The sequence below is a fragment of the Erythrolamprus reginae genome, chromosome 6, assembly GCF_031021105.1.
Source record: "Erythrolamprus reginae isolate rEryReg1 chromosome 6, rEryReg1.hap1, whole genome shotgun sequence".
NCBI classification, from domain to species: Eukaryota; Metazoa; Chordata; class Lepidosauria; order Squamata; family Dipsadidae; genus Erythrolamprus; species Erythrolamprus reginae.
Genome location: NC_091955.1, coordinates 49,204,909 through 49,224,489, shown reverse-complemented (window position 1 = coordinate 49,224,489; position 19,581 = coordinate 49,204,909). Strand labels below are relative to the sequence as shown.

Genomic DNA, 19,581 nt, shown 5'->3' with positions numbered 1-19,581 from the left:
TCCGTAGTGGGTGGAGCAAGAATGGGATGACACCATCCTTTCAGTGAATGAGCACTGAGTCTGCCAAATTGTCTTCGTTCTCCTGCCTTAATTCCCCTTCTTTTGACTAAATTCTCAGACTTAATAGCACACATGTTCTTCTAGTGCTCTCATTCTTCTGAGGTGTTTCTCCACCATTTGTCATAGACAGTTCGAACCATTAGTTTTCTTCCCAGCTGACCTATATTTAGCATCGGAGTTGCTGTGTTGAGCAAGGTGTGGGCTTCAGCTCTTACTGCTTGCCGAGCCATGAACCGCTGGCTCTAGGGGTTTCCCCCTCGCATTCGGCCTTAAGGGATCATCCCGTGAACGTTATTCCGGCTCTGTGTGAGATGTGGAGGCTTGGATTTGACAACAGTTCTCTGATCTTGCCACTTGCTGTCTTTTTCATCGCTCTGTCTCTGGAGCCCTTATGCTTGTGGGACTAATGGCCAGGGGAGCTTCCACTTGTTGCCATTCAGCTAGAGCATGACAGCTCGGACTTCAGCTTTCATCACTGGAGCTATCTCGCTTGTTCAGCCAACTTGTCACCTGCCCTCCAGTATAGGGATCTTGGCCCCTCATACTGGTGTTTGCCCCTCATTATTGAAGCTTTGATTTGACAGCCTGGACTTGAGCTTGCGCTGCTGGAGCTATCTTGTTCATGTGGCCAGCCTGTCACCTGCCCTCTGGCATAGGGGTCTTTGCCCCTCGTACCGGCATTCACTGCTCATTATTGAAACTTTGATGATGCATCGGCCTCGTCCGTAGCCCTTTCCACTTTCCCGCATTGTGCTTTGTGCCTTAATCTTTGGCTGAAGCGGGTGAAAATAAATATGGTCATATTGATGGCCATTTTTATGTCACTCTGTAAGGTGGTGGTCATATTGTGAGTGACAGCATTTTGAGTGGGACCAAGCCCTATTAGTCACAACCAAGGCCATTTGAGGCCTCAAAGGCCAGTTTCAAGTGCAAGTTACCACCAATTTTCCTTAAGGATGAAATGGCAGAGGACGGCAAGTCCCATAAAAACTGTTCCTCAAAGGGGCAAGCTAAGCAGGATACGGCCTCTGACCCTGAGCCCTCAGCTGGAACATCTGGTTCATCCTCCTGTAGGGATAGGGCCCGCAAGCAGCATTCCGCCTCAGCGGGTGACCCTTCCAAATCTTCTAAGGTGGCCCAGAGGGATGCGCTGCAGGGCCAGGGCGCTCACCAAGATTTGCGCCAGGTCTACTACCCCCCTGACTGATTTGTTTAACCAATCCTTGTTAACAGGAGAAGTTCCTGAGGATTGGAGAATGGCCAGTGTTGTGCCTATTCACAAGAAGGGCAGTAGAGAAGAAGCTGGTAACTACAGGCCAGTTAGCTTGACATCAGTTGTAGTTAAAATGATGGAGACTCTACTCAAAAAGAGGATAAGTCAGCACCTAAAAAACAATAACTTATTGGACCCAAATCAGCATGGCTTTACTGAAGGCAAATCATGTCAGACTAATCTCATTGATTTCTTTGACTATGTCACAAAGGTGTTGGATGAAGGTGGTGCCGTGGATATTGCCTACCTGGACTTCAGCAAAGCCTTTGATATGGTTCCACATAAAGAGCTGATAGATAAATTAGTGAAGATTGGACTTAATCCCTGGATAGTTCAATGGATTTGCAGCTGGCTGAAGCATAGACGTCAGAGAGTTATTGTTAATGGCGAGTATTCTGAGCAGAGTCAGGTTACAAGCGGTGTGCCACAAGGGTCTGTTCTAGGTCCTATTCTTTTTAATATGTTTGTGAGTGACATAGGGGAAGGTTTGGTAGGGAAAGTTTGCCTATTTGCCGATGACTCTAAAATGTGCAATAGGGTTGATATTCCTGGAGGGGTCTGTAATATGGTAAATGATTTAGCTTTACTAGATAAATGGTCAAAGCAATGGAAACTGCAGTTTAATGTTTCCAAATGTAAAATAATGCACTTGGTGAAAATGAATCCTCAATTGGAGTATTGTATTGGCAGTTCTGTGTTAGCAAATACTTCAAAAGAAAAGGATTTAGGGGTAATGATTTCTGACAGTCTCAAAATGGGTGAACAGTGCAGTCAGGCGGTAGGGAAAGCAAGTAGGATGCTTGGCTGCATAGCTAGAGGTATAACAAGCAGGAAGAGGGAGATTATGATCCCGCTATATAGAATGCTGGTGAGACCACATTTGGAATACTGTGTTCAGTTCTGGAGACCTCACCTACAAAAAGATGTTGACAAAATTGAACGGGTCCAAAGACGGGCTACAAGAATGGTGGAAGGTCTTAAGCATAAAACGTATCAGGAAAGACTTAATGAACTCAATCTGTATAGTCTGGAGGACAGAAGGAAAAGGGACATGATCAAAACATTTAAATATATTAAAGGGTTAAATAAGGTTCAGGAGGGAAGTGTTTTTAATAGGAAAGTGAACACAAGAACAAGGGGACACAATCTGAAGTTAGTTGGGGGAAAGATCAAAAGCAACATGAGAAAATATTATTTTACTGAAAGAGTAGTAGATCCTTGGAACAAACTTCCAGCAGACGTGGTAGATAAATCCACAGTAACTGAATTTAAACATGCCTGGGATAAACATATATCCATCCTAAGATAAAATACAGAAAATAGTATAAGGGCAGACTAGATGGACCGCCGTCAGACTTCTATGTTTCTATGTCTAGCCACACTTATCAGAAGCCTCATCAGGCTGGCCAAAGTAGCCCCATTCCACCAGTCAGAGGGGGGCAAGATACTGATATAGCCAAGATGGCCTTTCTGCACCCCTCTGAAGCTGTGGTCCTTGGACAATTCAAATTTGATTATAGCAGACAGACATTTGGGAGGTCCTTCCCTGTCAAGGGGATTCTGCGGTCTCCACCAAGGTCCTGGCGGTGCTGGTGGTGCATTTGAGATCAATACCCGTGTGTTTCTAGTGTTACCTGGATGATATACTCCGTTCAGTCATCGTCCAGGCACCAAGAAGTGCACAACATCCAGGTAATGGTTAATACCCCCAGAGATCACAGATTCTTGATAAATTTAGGCAAGAGTCCTCTGTCTCCTACCATCAGACTGACCCATTTAGGAGCCATTGTAGATTCTCTGGAGTGCATGGTGTGCCTTTCCCAGGAGTGTTAGGACGGTCCCATCAAACTTTCCCATCAGGCCCTGAGACAGCCCAAGGTTCCCCTGAAGCTGCTTTTCATGCTCCTGGGTAAAATTATATTGGCCATACACATTACTCCATGGGCTCACCTGAAATCCAGGTAATTGCAGTGGTTTCACTTACCCTTTCAGAGGTTGGGACACAGCATGCCGGCATCCAAGGTCCTGGTACCCTCACATGTCCAGTGCTCATTCTGTTGGTGGACTTCACTGTACATTGTGAAGAGTTCTTACTTCCTGGAACTCCACAAGATTACAGACACCACGGATGCCAGTCTGTCACAGCTGGGGCATGCATGCTCAATCAACGGCGGTTTAAGGCAAATGGTTCCTGACAGAGGTGCAGTATCCCATAAACAGACTAGAGCTCCGCACAATCTGCCTGGTACTCAAACAGCTGAAACATCTGCTGGCTGGTCGGGGCTACCATGTCCCGCTAGCTAATGGACGAGGCCAGAACCCTCAGTCTTTGGGCAGGATGCCGCCTTCTGTCCCTCTCGGCGTAGCCCATCTCCGGGGCAACCAGTGTGACAGCAGATTGGCTCAGCCGTACCACCATCTACCAGGTGGAGTGGAGCCTTCAACTATCTCTCTTCTTGGCCCTGGTGAGCCAGTTCGGTGTGCCGGTGGCGGAGCCGTTCGCCACCCCAGAGAACACCAAGCTGCCCAGATATTTCACTCTATACCAGACTCAGAGCGCAAAGGGCGTGGACGCTCTCCTTTGCGCCAGGCCAATCGGCCTACTGTATGTTTCCACCACTGCCTCTCCTTCTCAAAGTCATCCAGAAGATTTTGGAGGAGAAGGCCTCCAAGTATTCCTCCTTGCCCCCACTGGCTCAGGAGAGCCTGGTTTGCGGACTTGAAATCCCTGTCCATCTGCCAGCCTTGGAGAATCCCATTTAAGTCATTGCTCAGACAGGGGTCATTGGTCCACCTGGACCCCCAGTGGTACCAAAAGACTGCATGGCGCTTCAGCGGTGCAATGTTCTGGAAAGCATCATTCGGACTCTCCAGGCTTCCAGAAGGCTGTCTACAGAGATAATGTATTTGGCCACCTGGAAAATCATCTGCTCCTGGTGCTCACAGCAGGGATATCTCCTACTGACCTGTCTATTTCCATAATCCTCGAGTTTCTGCAGCATGGACTTAACAAGGGTCTTTCACCCAACACACTTCACCACCAGCTGGTGGCGTTCTCTTTTGTTTTGTCCCCCTGTACTCCTTATCTCAACATTCCCTGTTACAATGCTTCCTGAAAGGGACAGTCAATTTGTGTTCTCCCATTGTTCATCAATACCTGACATGGGAACTCTCCAAAGTTCTCCTTTCCCTGATGGAAGCCCCTTATGAGCCCTCGAGGACCTTTTCACTTACAAATAAGGTGGTGTTCTTAGTGGCGATTACCTCTGCTTGGAGAGTCTCTTAGCTTGCTGCTCTTTCTGTAAGATGGGGATCTCTATCTTCCATTCTGATCGAGTGATCCTCCGACTGGATCCCATGTTTGTCCCAAAAATAAACACTTACTTTTTACAGAGCCAAGGAAATTGTCCTGCCCAATTTTTGCCCCTTCGCACTCCCTTGAGTGACAGTGGTGCACGCTTAGGAGGGCCCTGAAGAGCTACCTCAAGTGCATTTCCACCCAGCGCAGAACAGAGGATATTTTCATCTCCTTTCAACCACTTCCTTGGGACAAAAGATATCCTCCTCCACCCTTGGGTGCTAGCTGCTAGCACAATTGCAAAGGCTTATGACCTGCAGACCTTGCCTCACCCGACCAGAGTGACAGTGCACTCAACCTGTAATGCTGCCATGATGGTGGTGTGGTCTACTCAAGCATCCATTGCGGAGCTCTGCCAGGTGGCCAGTTGGATTTCACCAACTCCCTTTATCTACCACTGCAAGATTGATGTTTTTGTATTAGCAAAGGCAGCGTTTGGTCGCAGAGTGTTCCAGCATGTGGTGCCACAGACTGGGGAAGCTAGCCAGCCAGCCCTCCCAACTGACAGACTGATTTGGTATGTCTTATTCTTGGAGTTTAGCTCCACCCGCTATGGAGAAGCAGTGTTGGTCTTATCTGATACGCCTCTTCTCATAGGATGGAGCTAACCTCCAATCTTGCCCAAAATTAATCTGATCTGGCCTTCGGGACATCAAATTGTTATCTTCTACCTTTGGTGTTGTCTTGGGAGCTACACACCAAGTCTGTCTTTTGTTCTTTATCAAAAGGAGGGAATTAAGGCAGGAGGGCAAAAATATACAATTTGACAGACTCAGTCCTCATTGGCTGAAGAGACAGTGTCATCCCATTTTTGGAGGTTAGCTCCACTCTACGAGAAGAGGCATATCAGGTAAGACCAATGCCCCTTACCTTGTTCAAATTTCCTCCTATTGAAACTTACAGGAAAGAAGTGATTTAGATTGGGTTAAAACCAATTGAAAATTACATATGGTGACAAAATTAGTTTTGCATTCATTGGTTAGGCATGATTTTTAGAGACCTCCTGTTTTTTACTGCAAAGGGGAATCTGGAGTCTTGATTTTTTTTCATCTTGACTTTTGCGGTGGAAAATTTCTGAACCTCTCAACAGCAGTAGAAAAATATGTAGTACAATGTAAAGACATTGTATTTCATTGTCTGCTATGTAAATATACTGTACTTTGTAAACCACAATGAGATTTTTTAAAATGGGAAACTATAGCTGTATACCACTAAATTTGATAGGTACTTAGCACTCAAATATTAGAAAGATTAACTTATTAATTTTAACAAGGAGGAAATGAAAGAGAAGGCCAAGCTTGAAGAAGAAAAAAAAGATCAAGAAAAAGATGATCCTAAAGGAATTCCTGAATTTTGGCTGACAGTATTCAAGAATGTTGATTTACTCAGTGATATGGTTCAGGTAAGGGAATAAACTTTTAATTATTTGAAATGTTGATGATAAACTAAACTTTAAGAATTAGAATATCTTATTCATAACTAAGTAGTATGCACGTTCATTAAAATATTTCTTCTCTTCTTGGGTGTAGTTTTATTTTGTGTAATATTCCATCAGTAATCCTTTCTGGGATTATTCAGATTGCAAGTCTCATATTTGATAGAAATATAGTACTAGTTATATGATAAATTTCTTATTTCTGCACAAATCTTTTTGAGGTTCTTTGGAAATAAATACTTCCATGGTAAATATATATTAGTACCAATATCACCTTTGAAACTAACAATAACATTGTTTGATGCTAAATGTAATCTGCTCCTCTTGATTTTCCTCTTTTGTATTAGCATTTTATTTCCTACTTTGTAATTGCATTAAAAGTGTAAAAAGTATTGTCTAATGTATTGCAGTTTTACTTTACATGTATAGGAACATGATGAGCCTATCCTGAAGCATTTAAAAGATATTAAAGTAAAGTTTTCAGAAGCTGGAGAACCCATGGTAAGCTTATATGGTTAAAAATAATAAAGCAGCTAAAATGTTCTTCTGTGTACATTATTATTAAATTTGTATGCTAATCAATTTCCAGTGAGAATGGATGGCTCCTAAGTAAAAGTATTAAAAATACAGATATATGAGAAAGAAGAAAAATGGCAACAATGAAAAGAACCAGACAGGAATGAAAGAGAAACATGCCACACCATCTAGAAAACATTAATCCTTGCTAGAAAGTTGTGGGTGAAGAATCAGGCCTTTACAGCCCTCCAAAAATACGAGCAAACTGGGGCCATTTGCATCTGGGGAGGAGTGACTCATTCCAGAGGGCAGGTGCTGTTATAGAGAATGTGTGTTTCTTTAGATCATATATGACCTGTGGGACTTCATAGCAAAATCAAACACTTGAAGATATGTGTAACAATTTGATATTTCATAACAGTATAAAAACTTATTTGGGACTAACACCTAAATTAAAATGTTAAGTAATCATACATGGCTGTCTCTAATGACCAGCTCATTAATTATGATTATCATTATATCAGTTTAAAGCAAAAGACTGTTTTTAACTAAGGTTCTCAAATTAATGAAACTTTTTAATCTTCAGCCCGTAAAGATGCATGAAAAGGAAAATTTTTAAAGAATTCATAAGTTCACTGCCTAGCTAAGCATATACAGTTAATTTATTTTGGTGTGAGTTCTATTGAAGTTATACCATAGGGAATTCTTCAGAGCAAGTTCTCTAAAAGGGAGACATTAATGGAAAATAAAATACTAGTATTTCTTTTGAGGTAACACAGAGGAGAGAACTAGTTCTTTAATAGATACAGATTTCATATTCAGCCATAATTGTCAGCCTGTTGGGTTTGGGGAAATGGAGAAGTAGATGGACTTTTTGTTCCTTGAAGAAGTGCAGAGTATGTACAAAATAATCGCCCCGAGTCTATGGAGAGGGGCGGCATACAAATCCAATAAATAAATAATCTCCCTTAATTTATGGCTCTTGGTTATATTTGTTTGGATTGATTGAAATTACAGTTCAACAGTATTAAAATCTGATATCTTCAAAGGCACAATTATTGATCCCTTAGAGAAAAGAATAAAATTAATAAGGAATGGAGCTTTGCTTTATGGTTCAGATTATAATTATGCATACTTATTCTGACTTGTACTTTTTTCAAAGACTTTTACTTTAGAATTCCATTTTGAACCTAATGAATTTTTCACAAATGAAGTAGTAACAAAAACATACAGAATGAGGTCAGAACCAGATGATTCTGATCCTTTCTCCTTCGATGGACCAGAAATTATGGGTTGCACAGGGTAAGTATAATTTTGTATAAGTGGTCAAGAACTAACATATATGACCTCATAAAGTGTTTAAATAAATACAATAAATAATACAATAAATTCAAAATTGTAATGGGGCTGAACAGATTCTTGTAGTTCCAGTCATTGCAGTGTCCATAGTCACTTGATTGTGATCTGAGTTCTTACTTTTCCTAACCTAGCTTTCTACTAGCTATGTTATGCTAAAGTGTTTATATTTTGTTGTGCTGCATAGGCGGACAGTGGATAGAGTTTAGTGTGATATATGTAAAGCAACTATTTACATTGTCTTAGATGCTGAATTTTCAAGCACTACTTACTAGATTACCTGAATGCCATAGTTCCATTGGGATTCAAATATTTGTTTTGGACTGAGATAGCATATTTTTCATTTTGCAGTAATAAGTTAAAATGTATAGAGGAACTCTTATCATCTTAATTTTATGACAGATTGAATACATTGCAGAATTCTGAATTGTTTAGTATCGTTTCCTCCAAAATAATTGTATTTGATAATAAAATTATTATTTATTATCTATTATTATCATTACTATTCTGATAATAAGCCCTATCAGGCTTTTGAGTGCATGGCAAGCACTTATTTCAGGGTTCAAAAAATAAAGATAGCCTTATTTGGGGGGAAACACTGTATGCATGTAAAATTTTCAGAGGGAGAAAACCTATTTATGTTGTAATTAGAAAAAGTAATATGCACTGTATTATTCCTTTCTTAGATTAAATAATTAAGTTTTGAGAAATCTACTTTGTCATACTGTTGAATTACTCATGTATTCAGGATCCAGTTTGGCTGTGTGATACTATGTGCCAGGATTATAATAGTTCAAGTGAACATGTAGATAGGTGCTTGGTTTCATAACAGTTTTTCCATAGGTGCCAAATAGACTGGAAAAAAGGGAAGAATGTTACTTTGAAAACTATAAAGAAGAAACAAAAGCACAAGGGCCGTGGAACAGTTAGAACAGTGACAAAAACAGTTTCCAACGATTCCTTCTTCAATTTTTTCAGTCCTCCAGAAGGTAAACTTAACTTTATTTACATTATACACTGTGCACAATTATTAGGTAAGTTATATTTTGGAGGATTAATTATTGAACAGTGACACTGTTCTCAGTCAATCCAAAATGTTAATAACTTCAAACCTGAATATTTAAGAAAGTAAAAATGAGGTTTTGGCTTTCTTAGGAGAATATCAGAGAGGCATATAAATCTAATTAATTAGTCAATCAATCAATTAATTAATTAATATCTGTGCACAATTATTAAGCTACTATTAGTGTGCAGAATTATTGTGCAACTAATGAAAAATGAAAATTTGCCTATCATTTATTTGCATCTGTTAAAGTCAGAATAATAAACTCAAAATGTACAAATAGAGATTTCTAACATTTCAAACAACAAAAAAATCACTGGCCAACATTAACATCCTTCTTTTCAATAACAATCATAAGCCTTCCATTGATGGAATCTGTCAGTTTTTTGATCTGTTGATGATCAACTTTTGGTGCAGCAACAACCACAGCTTCCCAGACATTGTTCAGAGGTATAGTGCTTTCTCTCACCCTAAATCTGTTTAAGAAGTGCCCACAAGTTCTCAGGGTTTAGGTCAGACGAGGAAGGGGACCATGTCATTATTCTTTCATCTTTAAGACCTTTACTGGCTAGCCACATGGTGGAGTACTTTGATGCCTGTGATGGCATTGTCTTACATAAAAATCATGGTCTTCTGGAAATATGCAGACTTTTTCCTGTACTACTGCTTGAAGAAAATTCTAAAAACTGGAAGTAGGTTTGGGAGTTGATTTTGAGTCCATTTTCAATCTGAAAAAGTTTAACTCATCTTTAATGATACAAAACCATACCGGTACCCCACCTCCACCTTGCTGGTGTCTAACTCAAAGTGGAGTTCTGTGCCCATTAACGGATCCAGCCATGGACTCATCCATCTGGTCCGTCAAGAGTCATTCTCATCTCATCAGGCATAAAACCTTTGCAAAATTTATCTTCAGATATTTCTTGGCCCAGTCTTGCCATTTCAACTTAAGTATCTTGTTCAGTGGTGTTCGACTTCCAGCCTTCCTTACATTGGTCATGTCTCTGAGTAGTGATGGGCGAACCCAACGAAGTTTGAGTTCGGCGGATTCGGGCGAACTTTGCAAAAAATTCAGGTGATGTCACTGAACCCCGAACCGAATTCCGAACTTTTTAAAAATAGAGGCGCTGAAGGCAGCCCTGTGGTTGCCCACAAATTAAATTTGCAGGAGGGTGAACGGGGATGCAGAGTAGGTGGGGGGAGGCAACAGCAGCCACCCACCAGATTTTGCACAGCAATCTTGTGTGATTGGAGGGCATGCGCTATGTGGTGTGCTGGGTCACTGGCCACTGTGGGCAGTAGTAACAGCAGACTGAACACTGATGGTAGTGTTGGCAAATTGCAACTGGTGGAGAGAGAACACAAACCGTGTTTGTCAAACCCAAATTAGACCATTACATCCCATTACATTAAGTCTGCATATCTCAGATTTACAAATGGTGACAGTTCTGGGAGGGGACATAGTTTATACTTTATTAGAGTTGTATGACGCCCCTCTCCAAAGACTCTGCATTTAGACTCCCTGCAATCATTTTTCCAAAAGATTTTTTTTCTTCCTGGCCAGGTGTACAGTACAGCCATTGACTGGATTTGAACTCAGGACACACTAAAAGTTTTCCCATGAAAATACACATGGATATCTCAGATTTTCAATAGGTGACACAACTTGGAAGGAACATCCATTTAGGCTCTCAGAACAAATTTGTGCAAAAATTAGGTTTATTAAACACACACTTTACTCAAACACAAACTATACCCAAACTTTCACCATAAAAATATAACTGACTATATACATACCGTATTTTTCGCTCCATAAGACGCAGTTTTTTCCCTCCCAAAGTAGGATGAAAAATCAGCCTCGTCTTATGGAGCGAAGATGCAGGCAGGGAGGGGGGGGGGGAGGCTGCGAACTCGGAAGCGCCATCCCGCCGGCTGGCTGGCTAGCTGCTGCCTGGCCCCCTCCCTCCCGGAGGAGGGTCTCCCTCCTCACCACCAGCGGCGCTCCCCCCGCCAGCCAGCCAGCCAGCCAAGCCCTGCCCGCCGGAACCGGCTCCTCGCTCTCCACCCGCCGCCCGCCGCGTTTGCAGGAGGTGGGGAGGGTCGGGCGGCCCGCCAAGGCCAGGAGGGACGCCGCTGCCCCCCCTTCCCTCTCTCCGCCCGCCGCTGCGCCGAGAGGAAATGCCGACAAAGGCTTTTCTCAGCGGAGGCCGGCGAAGGCGATATTCAATGCCCTGCCCGCCTCACCTTTGCCAAGAGCTCTCAGCAAGGGGGTTGTAGGAGAGGCGGGGCCGGCGGCAAAGGTGATATTCAATGTCGGGGGCGCACGGGCGGTTGCACGCGCTCCCTATCTCCCTGCTAGCCCACTCGGAATATTCAAAATAAGAAAAGCCTTTGCCGGCGAAGGTTTTTCTTATTTTGAATATTCCGAGTGGGCTAGCAGGGAGATAGGGAGCGCGTGCAACCGCCCGTGCGCCCCCGACATTGAATATCACCTTTGCCGCCGGCCCCGCCTCTCCTACAACCCCCTTGCTGAGAGCTCTCGGCAAAGGTGAGGCGGGCAGGGCGTGCGCGCGTCACCGCTGAGAAGAATGGAGAGAGAACGAGAGTGAGTGAGAGCAACAGACAGCAAGATAGTGAGAAAGAGAGAGTGAGAGAAAGGGGGGGGAGAGAGAGAAAGAGAGGGGGAGAGAGAGAAAGAGAGGGAGAGGGAGAAAGAGAGTGGGAGAGGGGGGAGAGCTAGCAAGAGAGGGAGAGAGAGAGAGAGGGAAAGGGGGGAGAGAAAGAGAGAGGGAGAGGGGGGAGATAGCAAGAGAGGGAGAGAGAGAAAGAGAGAGGGAAAGGGGGGAGAGAAAGAGAGAGGGAGAGGGAGGAGAGATAGCAAGAGGGGGAGAGAGAAAGAGAGAGGGAAAGTGGGAGAGAAAGAGAGGGAGGGAGAGAGAGGAGATAAAGGAAGAGGAGAGAGAGAAAGGAAGAGAAAGAAAGAAAGAGGGATAGAAAGAGAGAGAGAGAGAGATGCTCAGTGAGCCTTTCTTTGAAGTTGCCTTTCTTTCTTTCTTTCTTTTTCTCTCTTGCTCTCTTGCTCTTTCATTATTTTTTCTTTCTTTCTTTCTTTCTTTCTTTCTCTTGCTTTCTCTCCTTCCTTCCCTCCTTCCATTTCTTTCATTCCCCCTCTCTATTTTTATTTCTCTTTCATTTTCTTTCTCTCTTTCTTGCTTTCTTTCTTCCTCTTTTTCTTTCTCTCTTTTACCTTCCCTTCCTCTATTTCTTCTTTTCTTTCTCCTTCCTACCTTCTTCCCTCCCTCCCTCCCTTCAGTCCTTCCTCTCTTACTCTCCCCTTTCATACGTTTCCTTGCTTCCTTCCTCTGTTCCTGTTCCTTCCCCCTTTCTTTCTTTCTTTCTTTCTTTCTTTCTTTCTTTCTTTCCTTCCTTCCTTCCTTCCTTCCTTCCTTTCCTCCCTCCATTTCTTGCTTTCCTTTTCCTTCCTCCCTTCTTTCCTCCCTCACTCCCTTCTTTCACTCCTTCCTCTCTTCCTCTCCCCTTTTTGGCTCAAAATATTTTTTTTCTATTTTCCTCCTCTAAAATCTAGGTGCGTCTTATCAGCAGGTGCGTCTTATAGAGCGAAAAATACGGTACATAACATGAATTTTACAACTGTGAGGGTGTTGTTGTTGGTGATGGTAGCGAACGTTCTAACCACTCACTCAGGTGGTGACACAGCAACATCCTCTGTGATCCACGCCTGGTTCATTTTAAGAAATGTCAGTATGTCAACATTGACTGTGGATAGGCGGATCCTTCTTTCAGTGATGACCCCTCCTGCGGTGCTGAACACACGCTCTGACAGGACGCTTGCCGCAGGGCAGGCCAGCACTTCCAGGGCAAGCTCTGGCCATGTGTTCAATTTTCCTACCCAAAAATTGAAGTTGTTGGAGGCATCGCTAAGAACCATCATGCATGTGGACAGGTATTTGTCCACCATGCGGGTCACATGATGCCTTCTGCTATGGGACATCACATCTGAGGTTGGTGCATCTGTGTGGAAGTTGAATATGATGTCATGCATATTTGCAATGTCTTCCAATGACCGCCCCCCTGCGGTGCTGCCAGTGTCCCCACTGCGTTGCCGACTGCGTCCTACTCCACCATGTGCCACCATTGGGCACTCCAATTGCTGTGGGGACTCTTCCAATAGTACGTCCATAAGCGCACGCTTGTACTCGTGTATTCTGTGCTCCCGCTCGGGCGCTGGTATGAAGGAGGTGATGCAGTCCTTATAATGGGGATCCAGCAGGGCGGCCACCCAGTAACTGGCCGAGTTGAGGATACGGGCTACCCTGGGGTCATTCTGCAGGCACTGGAGCATGTGGTGGCTCATGTGAGCCAGGCTGCCCGGAGTCAAGGTGATGTTTTCAGCAACAGGTCTCTCCTCCTCCTCTTCCTCCTGCTCCCCCCTCCAGCCACGCTCCATTGGTGCCCGTGAGCTGCACTGGGGGCCGCCCTGCTGCAAGTCCTCCTCCTCCTCATGCCCCAAAACTCTACACTGGCTGGACAGCGGAGTACCTGGCTGCTGTCGGCACAGCCCCCCACCCTGCGAGACATGGATTTGCTGGGAAAATGGGCCTTCCTCCGCTTGCTCCTCCTGTTCTGCCTGCCGCTCTGTTTCCTCCTGTCACACAACCTGCATGGCCTGAAGGGGTTTTTCCAGTAGGCAAACCATGGGGGTAGTAGCACTGACAACGGAATTGTCAGCGCTGACCATATTGGTGACATACTGGAAGCCATTCAGGATGGAACAAATGTCCCTCATGGAGGCCCACTCATTGGGGGTAAAGTGCTGTGGGTCTGCACTTCTACTTGACCGGGGGTTATGAAACTAGTAATCCACTATTGCCTGCTGTTGGTCACACACCCTTTTAAGCATATGCAGCGTGGAATTCCACCTGGTTGGCAAATCGCAGATGAGGCGGTGGGTGGGAAGGCCAAAGTTCCTCTGCAGGGAAGATAGGCGAGTAGCAGCAGGGTGGGAACGTCTAAAGTGTGCGCACATCGCACACACTTTACCCAGCAGCGCCGACATGCCCGGATAATTGGCCAGGAACTTCTGCACCACCAAGTTGACCACATGCGCCATGCAAGGGATGTGCGTCAACCCCGCTCGGCCCAAGGCTGCCACAAGGTTCTGCCCGTTGTCGCACACCACCTTCCCCGGCTTCAGGTTCAGCGGCAACAACCACTCATCTGTCTGCCCCTGGATGCCGGTCCATAGCTCCTGGGCGGTGTGTGGTCTCTCGCCCAAGCAGATGAGTTTCAGCACCGTGTGCTGCCGTTTACCCACAGCCGTTTTGAAGTAGGAGGTTACCGGGCTGCACTTACTGGATGTGGAGGAAGAATACGGGGAAGCAGAGTAGGAGCAGGAGGCAACAGAAGGCACCGACTGATGTCCAGTAATCCTGGGTGGTGGAAGGATATGCGCTGAACTGCTTCCCGCCTCATTCCCGACCGCCACTACATTCACCCAGTGGGCAGTGAGAGAGATGTACTGGCCTTGGCCATGTTTGCTGGTCCATGTGTCGGTGGTGAGGTGGACGTGGGAACTGACAGCATTTTGCAGTGCACACCGAATTTTCTCCACTACATGTTGGTGCAGGGCAGGGATGGCCTTGCATGAAAAGTAATAGCGGCTGGGAACGGAGTATTTAACAAATTTCCTGAAACTTGGTGTCTCAACCAGGCAGTAGGGTAGCATTTCAAATGCAAGCAGCTGTGAAATGCTGGCATTTAGGGCCAGGGCTCGTGGGTGGGATGGCCCGAACCCACGCTTTCTCTCAAAACTTTGAGGGATGGACAGCTAATGAATGTTTCCCTGGGACAGTGTAGACATGCTTGGCGATGGTGGTGGTGGTGCTGCTGCTACCGGTGCTGCCGGTGCAGCCGTTGGTGGTATTGGTGGCGATCCATCAATGTCCCTTTGGGGACAGACATGTGACCTTGTTTTTGGGGGTGCGTTGGTAGTGGCCAAGGCAGCCACAACAGAAGAGGAAGACCCAGGCGTTTGAATACTTTTAAGGTATTGTCCCCACCGAAGGTCATGTTTTGAAATCAGGTGCCTGGTCATGCAGCTGGTGCTGAGATTATTAAGATCTCTCCCTCGCTTCAGGGACTGGTGGCAGAAATTGCAAACGACCTTTTTCTTTTCTTCTGCTAACTGCTTGAACAAATAGGCAGTAGTATCAGCAGACTCAGCACTGAGGGTTTGCAGCCTTCTCCCTCCGCTTCTGCTGGCTGCCTGGGGCTGTGGGACTACCACAGCCTCTTCCTCCTCTGAACTCTGTCGGCCTTCGGTTCACGTGGGATCTAGCACCTCGTCATCTTCTTCCACCGACTCCTCCCCGCTAGCCTCCTTCTCAGACTCTACATTGCAGTAAGCTGCAGGAGCGGGGATCTGGGTCTCATCATCATCGATCATGGTCTTCCCCGATGATACCATGGACATCTGCTCTTTCTCCGGCAGAAGCTCCTGGCTATCCGGAAGCCCAAGGTCTGCAACTGCGGATTGGACAGGTGGACGCCCCATGGCATCCCAGTTGCAAGTTTCAGAGAACAGCATTAAAGACTCCGCTGCTTCTGGGTGAGATGGCCTTGCTGCTTTGGAGGGGGGTGATTACTCAGGCAGTGTACACACAGATGTGATGGAATGTGTAGAAGGCAATACCAAGTAAAAGGTAGCGCTGCATGCCATGTCATCTTCAACTTCTTCTTGCATCAAACCCCGGCGTCTGCTTGCACCAGAGGAAGGGGTAGGAGACGCATATGTTACACGCCCTGTACCTGCAGCAGCAGCAGCACAGCCATGTCCCTTTTTCGCGGCTTTCTTCATGTTTGAAGGCCTGCGGTGACACTGGTCGAAGGAACAGATGAAGGTGTGGCGTTCAGGTGGAACTAGTATTAGAGAAAAAATGCCTTGTAAAACTTAAATGTCCAGGCAGCAGTAGAGCCTTTGTATTAGACAGAAAAACATCAAAATCACAGATACATGGTCGCCCCGTGTTTGACCCAAAATTAAATTTCAGAGAGCAGTAGAGGCTACAGATTAGATAGAAGAAAGAGATGCAGAGATAGGAATTGGCCCTTGTTTTACCCAAAAATAAATTGACAGAGTTGTGGCTTTTGTTATACAGTGTTCTCTCGATTTTTGCAGGTTCGAACTTCGCGAAAAGTCTATGGTACGGTTTTTCAAAAATATTAATTAAAAAATACTTAGCGGGTTTCCCCCCTATATCACGGTTTTTCCCGCCCAATGACATCATATGTCATTGCCAAACTTTCATCCGCCTTTAATAAATATATATTTTAATAAACTTTAATAAATAAACATGGTGAGTAATAATCTAAATGGTTGCTAAAGGAATAGGAAATTGTAATTTAGGGGTTTAAAGTGTTAAGGGAAGGCTTGTGATACTGATCATAGCCAAAAATAGTGTATTTACTTCCGCATCTCTACTTCGCGGAAATTCGACTTTCGCGGGCAGTCTTGGAACGCATCCCCCGTGGAAATTGAGGAAACACCATATATAGAAAAAAAGGAAATGCACAGAAAGAAATTGAAAGAAAGTGGCCCAGTGGTGGACCCAAAAGTACGAGTGCCAGCGGTCCGTAGCGAGACAAAAGTGTACGTCCACCACTTTTTATGTATTTATTTATTTGATTATTATTCCGCGATTCTCAAAAGAGTCAGGGTGGCCTTCAACATGTGAGCCATTGCACTTTGTAATTACTGAAATGGCTCGATTTATCACTCCTACTTGAACTTTTTCCACCCAACCAATCTGCATGTTGGACAAGTCCCCCTTCCTCTGGATACAGGAAATAGCTTTCGCCCTGGAAGCAGGTGTTGCTTTCCAAGACTAGAAGGACCCCAGACCGCACTGGAGACCTTTTCTTCAGACAGGAACAGCAGGCTTGCTCAGACTCAGCAACCTTTTTTTTTTTTTTGGCTTACTGAGTGGCAGTCTTGCCACATACAAAATTAAAGTGAATGAATGGGGAAAAATGGTTTAAGAATTTGAAATTGGAAGTATAGGATAGAGAAATAAATAACTGCAAAAATACCCCCAAAGTAATATTGTTGTTCCCTAAAATGCATTTGTACACAAAATGAATGAATGGGAAAAAATGGTTTAAAAATTTGAAAGTGGAAGTATAGGATAGAGAAATAAATACCCCCCCCCAAAAAAAAAATTAATATTGTTGTGCCCTTCCATGCATTTGTGCACAAAATGAAAGGAAAAAGTTTTAAAAATGTAAAAGTGGAAGTGTAGCAGAGAGCAACTGGCCCCTTGCCTCCCCCCCCCTTTTTTTCCTTCAGCCCTGCCCTTCCCTCCCTGGATGCATTACTGACCAAAGTTTTCTTGTCTCTTCAACTTGTATGAAGAGTCTTTGAGGTCTCTCTTTGTCGCAGAAACAAAAGAAAGCTAATCTGTCTCTCCCTCTCAGTATAAGTAACACAGACTTTCCCTCGCTAGCTGGTATCTCTTACAATGGGGCTGGACAGCAAGGTGCTGCCTTTTATAGAGGCAGGTCAGGTGTCCTTGGGGATCAATGCAAGCCATGCATATTGCTGGCCAATGAGTGGTCAGCAGGACACATGGCCAATCCCAGCCTTTCATTTACCTTGATGTCCGGAGACCGCATGGCTTCAGGTAAGAAGGCTGTCCATTGGTCCGCCGCTTCACCACGTTGCCCGAACCCGAACTTTGGGTTCGGTACACCGAACACCGCAAAATTTGGTACGGACCCGAATTGTGCGAGTTCGGTTCGCCCATCACTATCTCTGAGTACTGAACACCTTGTACTTCTGGGGACTCCGTGTAGATTGCAGTTCTGGAATATGACAGCACTAGAAGATAATGGGATCCTGGTAGCTTTATGTTTGATTTTTCTCAAATCTTTGGCAATTAATGTGCATTGTTTTTTCTCTCAATATGTTTCTTGTGACTGTTGACTATTTGTAACAAAACAATTGATGGTTCTATGATCACGCCCCAATATCTTAGCAATTTCAAGAATGCTGCATCCCTCTGAAAGACTTTTTTTTTACAATTTTTGTCTTTTCAGAGTTAAACTTTTGTTGGCCCATTTTGTCTGAGTAAAAGAAGCTGCCTCATAATTATGCACATGTTGATATAGGGTGTTGATTTCCTTAGGCCACACCTTCCCTCATTGCATAAATATACATAATCTGATATGCTTATATTTACTAAGCATCCAGATTTGTAGATCTTGGAGGTGGAAAATATGCCTAAAATTATGATATGGTTAAAATACTCACTTGCCTAATAATTGTGCACACAATATATACATAAAAGGAGCATAGGTTAAAATTTCTGTAATTTCACAAATGAAAAAAAACTACCTATTGAAGTCACATTCTGTTAAACAGAAAAATACTGTATAGTAAGTCAATAATGTTTTGTTGGTTGGTTTTGACACTTAAAAGGCTTCCTAGAAATAAGTATCCCGAGTTTTCGGAGAGGGGCGGCATACAAATCTAATAAGTAATAATAATAATAATAGTCTGCAGCACCATATTTGAGAAGCCTTTGACTTGTGCTTAAACCATCCTGAAAGCAAAAATCATGGAACTAAAGTTCAAGGATAACTGAAAAGATGAAACTGCTTATATGCTAAGCAGGATTTCAGGCACTGTGTTCCAATTATTTTAAGATTTTCTAGATGAACATAAGAATCTGCTTATAGAAACTTGCTGAAAGCCAGCATATCATGGAAGTAATATTCCCATGAAAAGGAGATATTTGAGAACAAAGCTTAAACATTCTTTGTTTGCACTTGGTTTTTAAATAGGAGTTTAGTCCCATTTAGACTGCTCTGTATTCTAATACCCATCAATAGCAGTGCCTTTGTTTTGTCTTTCTTTAGCTGATTAACTTACATTATATATTGCATAATGGCATTTGAACAATGGTTTGGGTCATCTTTTATCTTGTTATGTGGAAACAAAAAGTGGGTGCTTCAGGTAGTTACTGCGATTAAATAATGTAACTTTCCTAAATATATAATGTTATATCTTTTTTCATTTCAGTTCCTGAAAGTGGGGACTTGGTAAGTTTCAATGTTTTTCTTTATGAATAAAAACATAACTTTTAAATGTTTTCATTGTAATAAATAAATACATACATGCACACCAATAATACAACAATATTAAATGATTACAAGTTCCTAAAAACAGATTTGATTGTTCATATGAAGGATCCACACAGTAAATTTATTACTTGCTATTCATGTAAGTACATGTAGACAGCATATTATCCACTTAACCCTGCTGTTCTGTTCGAAAAAACTCCCTAATCTTATGTTCCCGGGCCTATTTGACCCGGACTGCAAATTGATCATTTTAGGTACTTATATTTGGTCTTTTTGAAAGCTTTTTTCACCTGGAAACAAGTTTGAACATTTCTGTACACAATGGAATGAAAATTGATCTGAAAAAATTAATCCTTATT

The 19,581-nt window shown here is 43.7% G+C and overlaps 1 protein-coding gene across 7 annotated transcripts in view; it reads left to right on the top strand.

Annotated features, from left to right (window-relative positions):
- Positions 1–19,581, top strand: part of NAP1L1 (nucleosome assembly protein 1 like 1) — a 69,691-nt gene that overhangs the window by 39,683 nt on the left and 10,427 nt on the right. For 4 of the 7 annotated variants that reach the window (XM_070755743.1, XM_070755746.1, XM_070755744.1 and 1 more), the window contains exons 7-11: positions 5,968–6,093; positions 6,556–6,627; positions 7,805–7,944; positions 8,842–8,987; positions 19,161–19,180. In XM_070755743.1, the coding sequence (XP_070611844.1) occupies positions 5,968–6,093; positions 6,556–6,627; positions 7,805–7,944; positions 8,842–8,987; positions 19,161–19,180 (504 nt within the window). Of the gene's footprint in view, positions 1–5,964; positions 6,094–6,555; positions 6,628–7,804; positions 7,945–8,841; positions 8,988–19,160; positions 19,181–19,581 lie in introns of all 7 variants that reach the window. The other 3 variants (XM_070755741.1, XM_070755745.1, XM_070755742.1) reach the window with 1 other exon arrangement.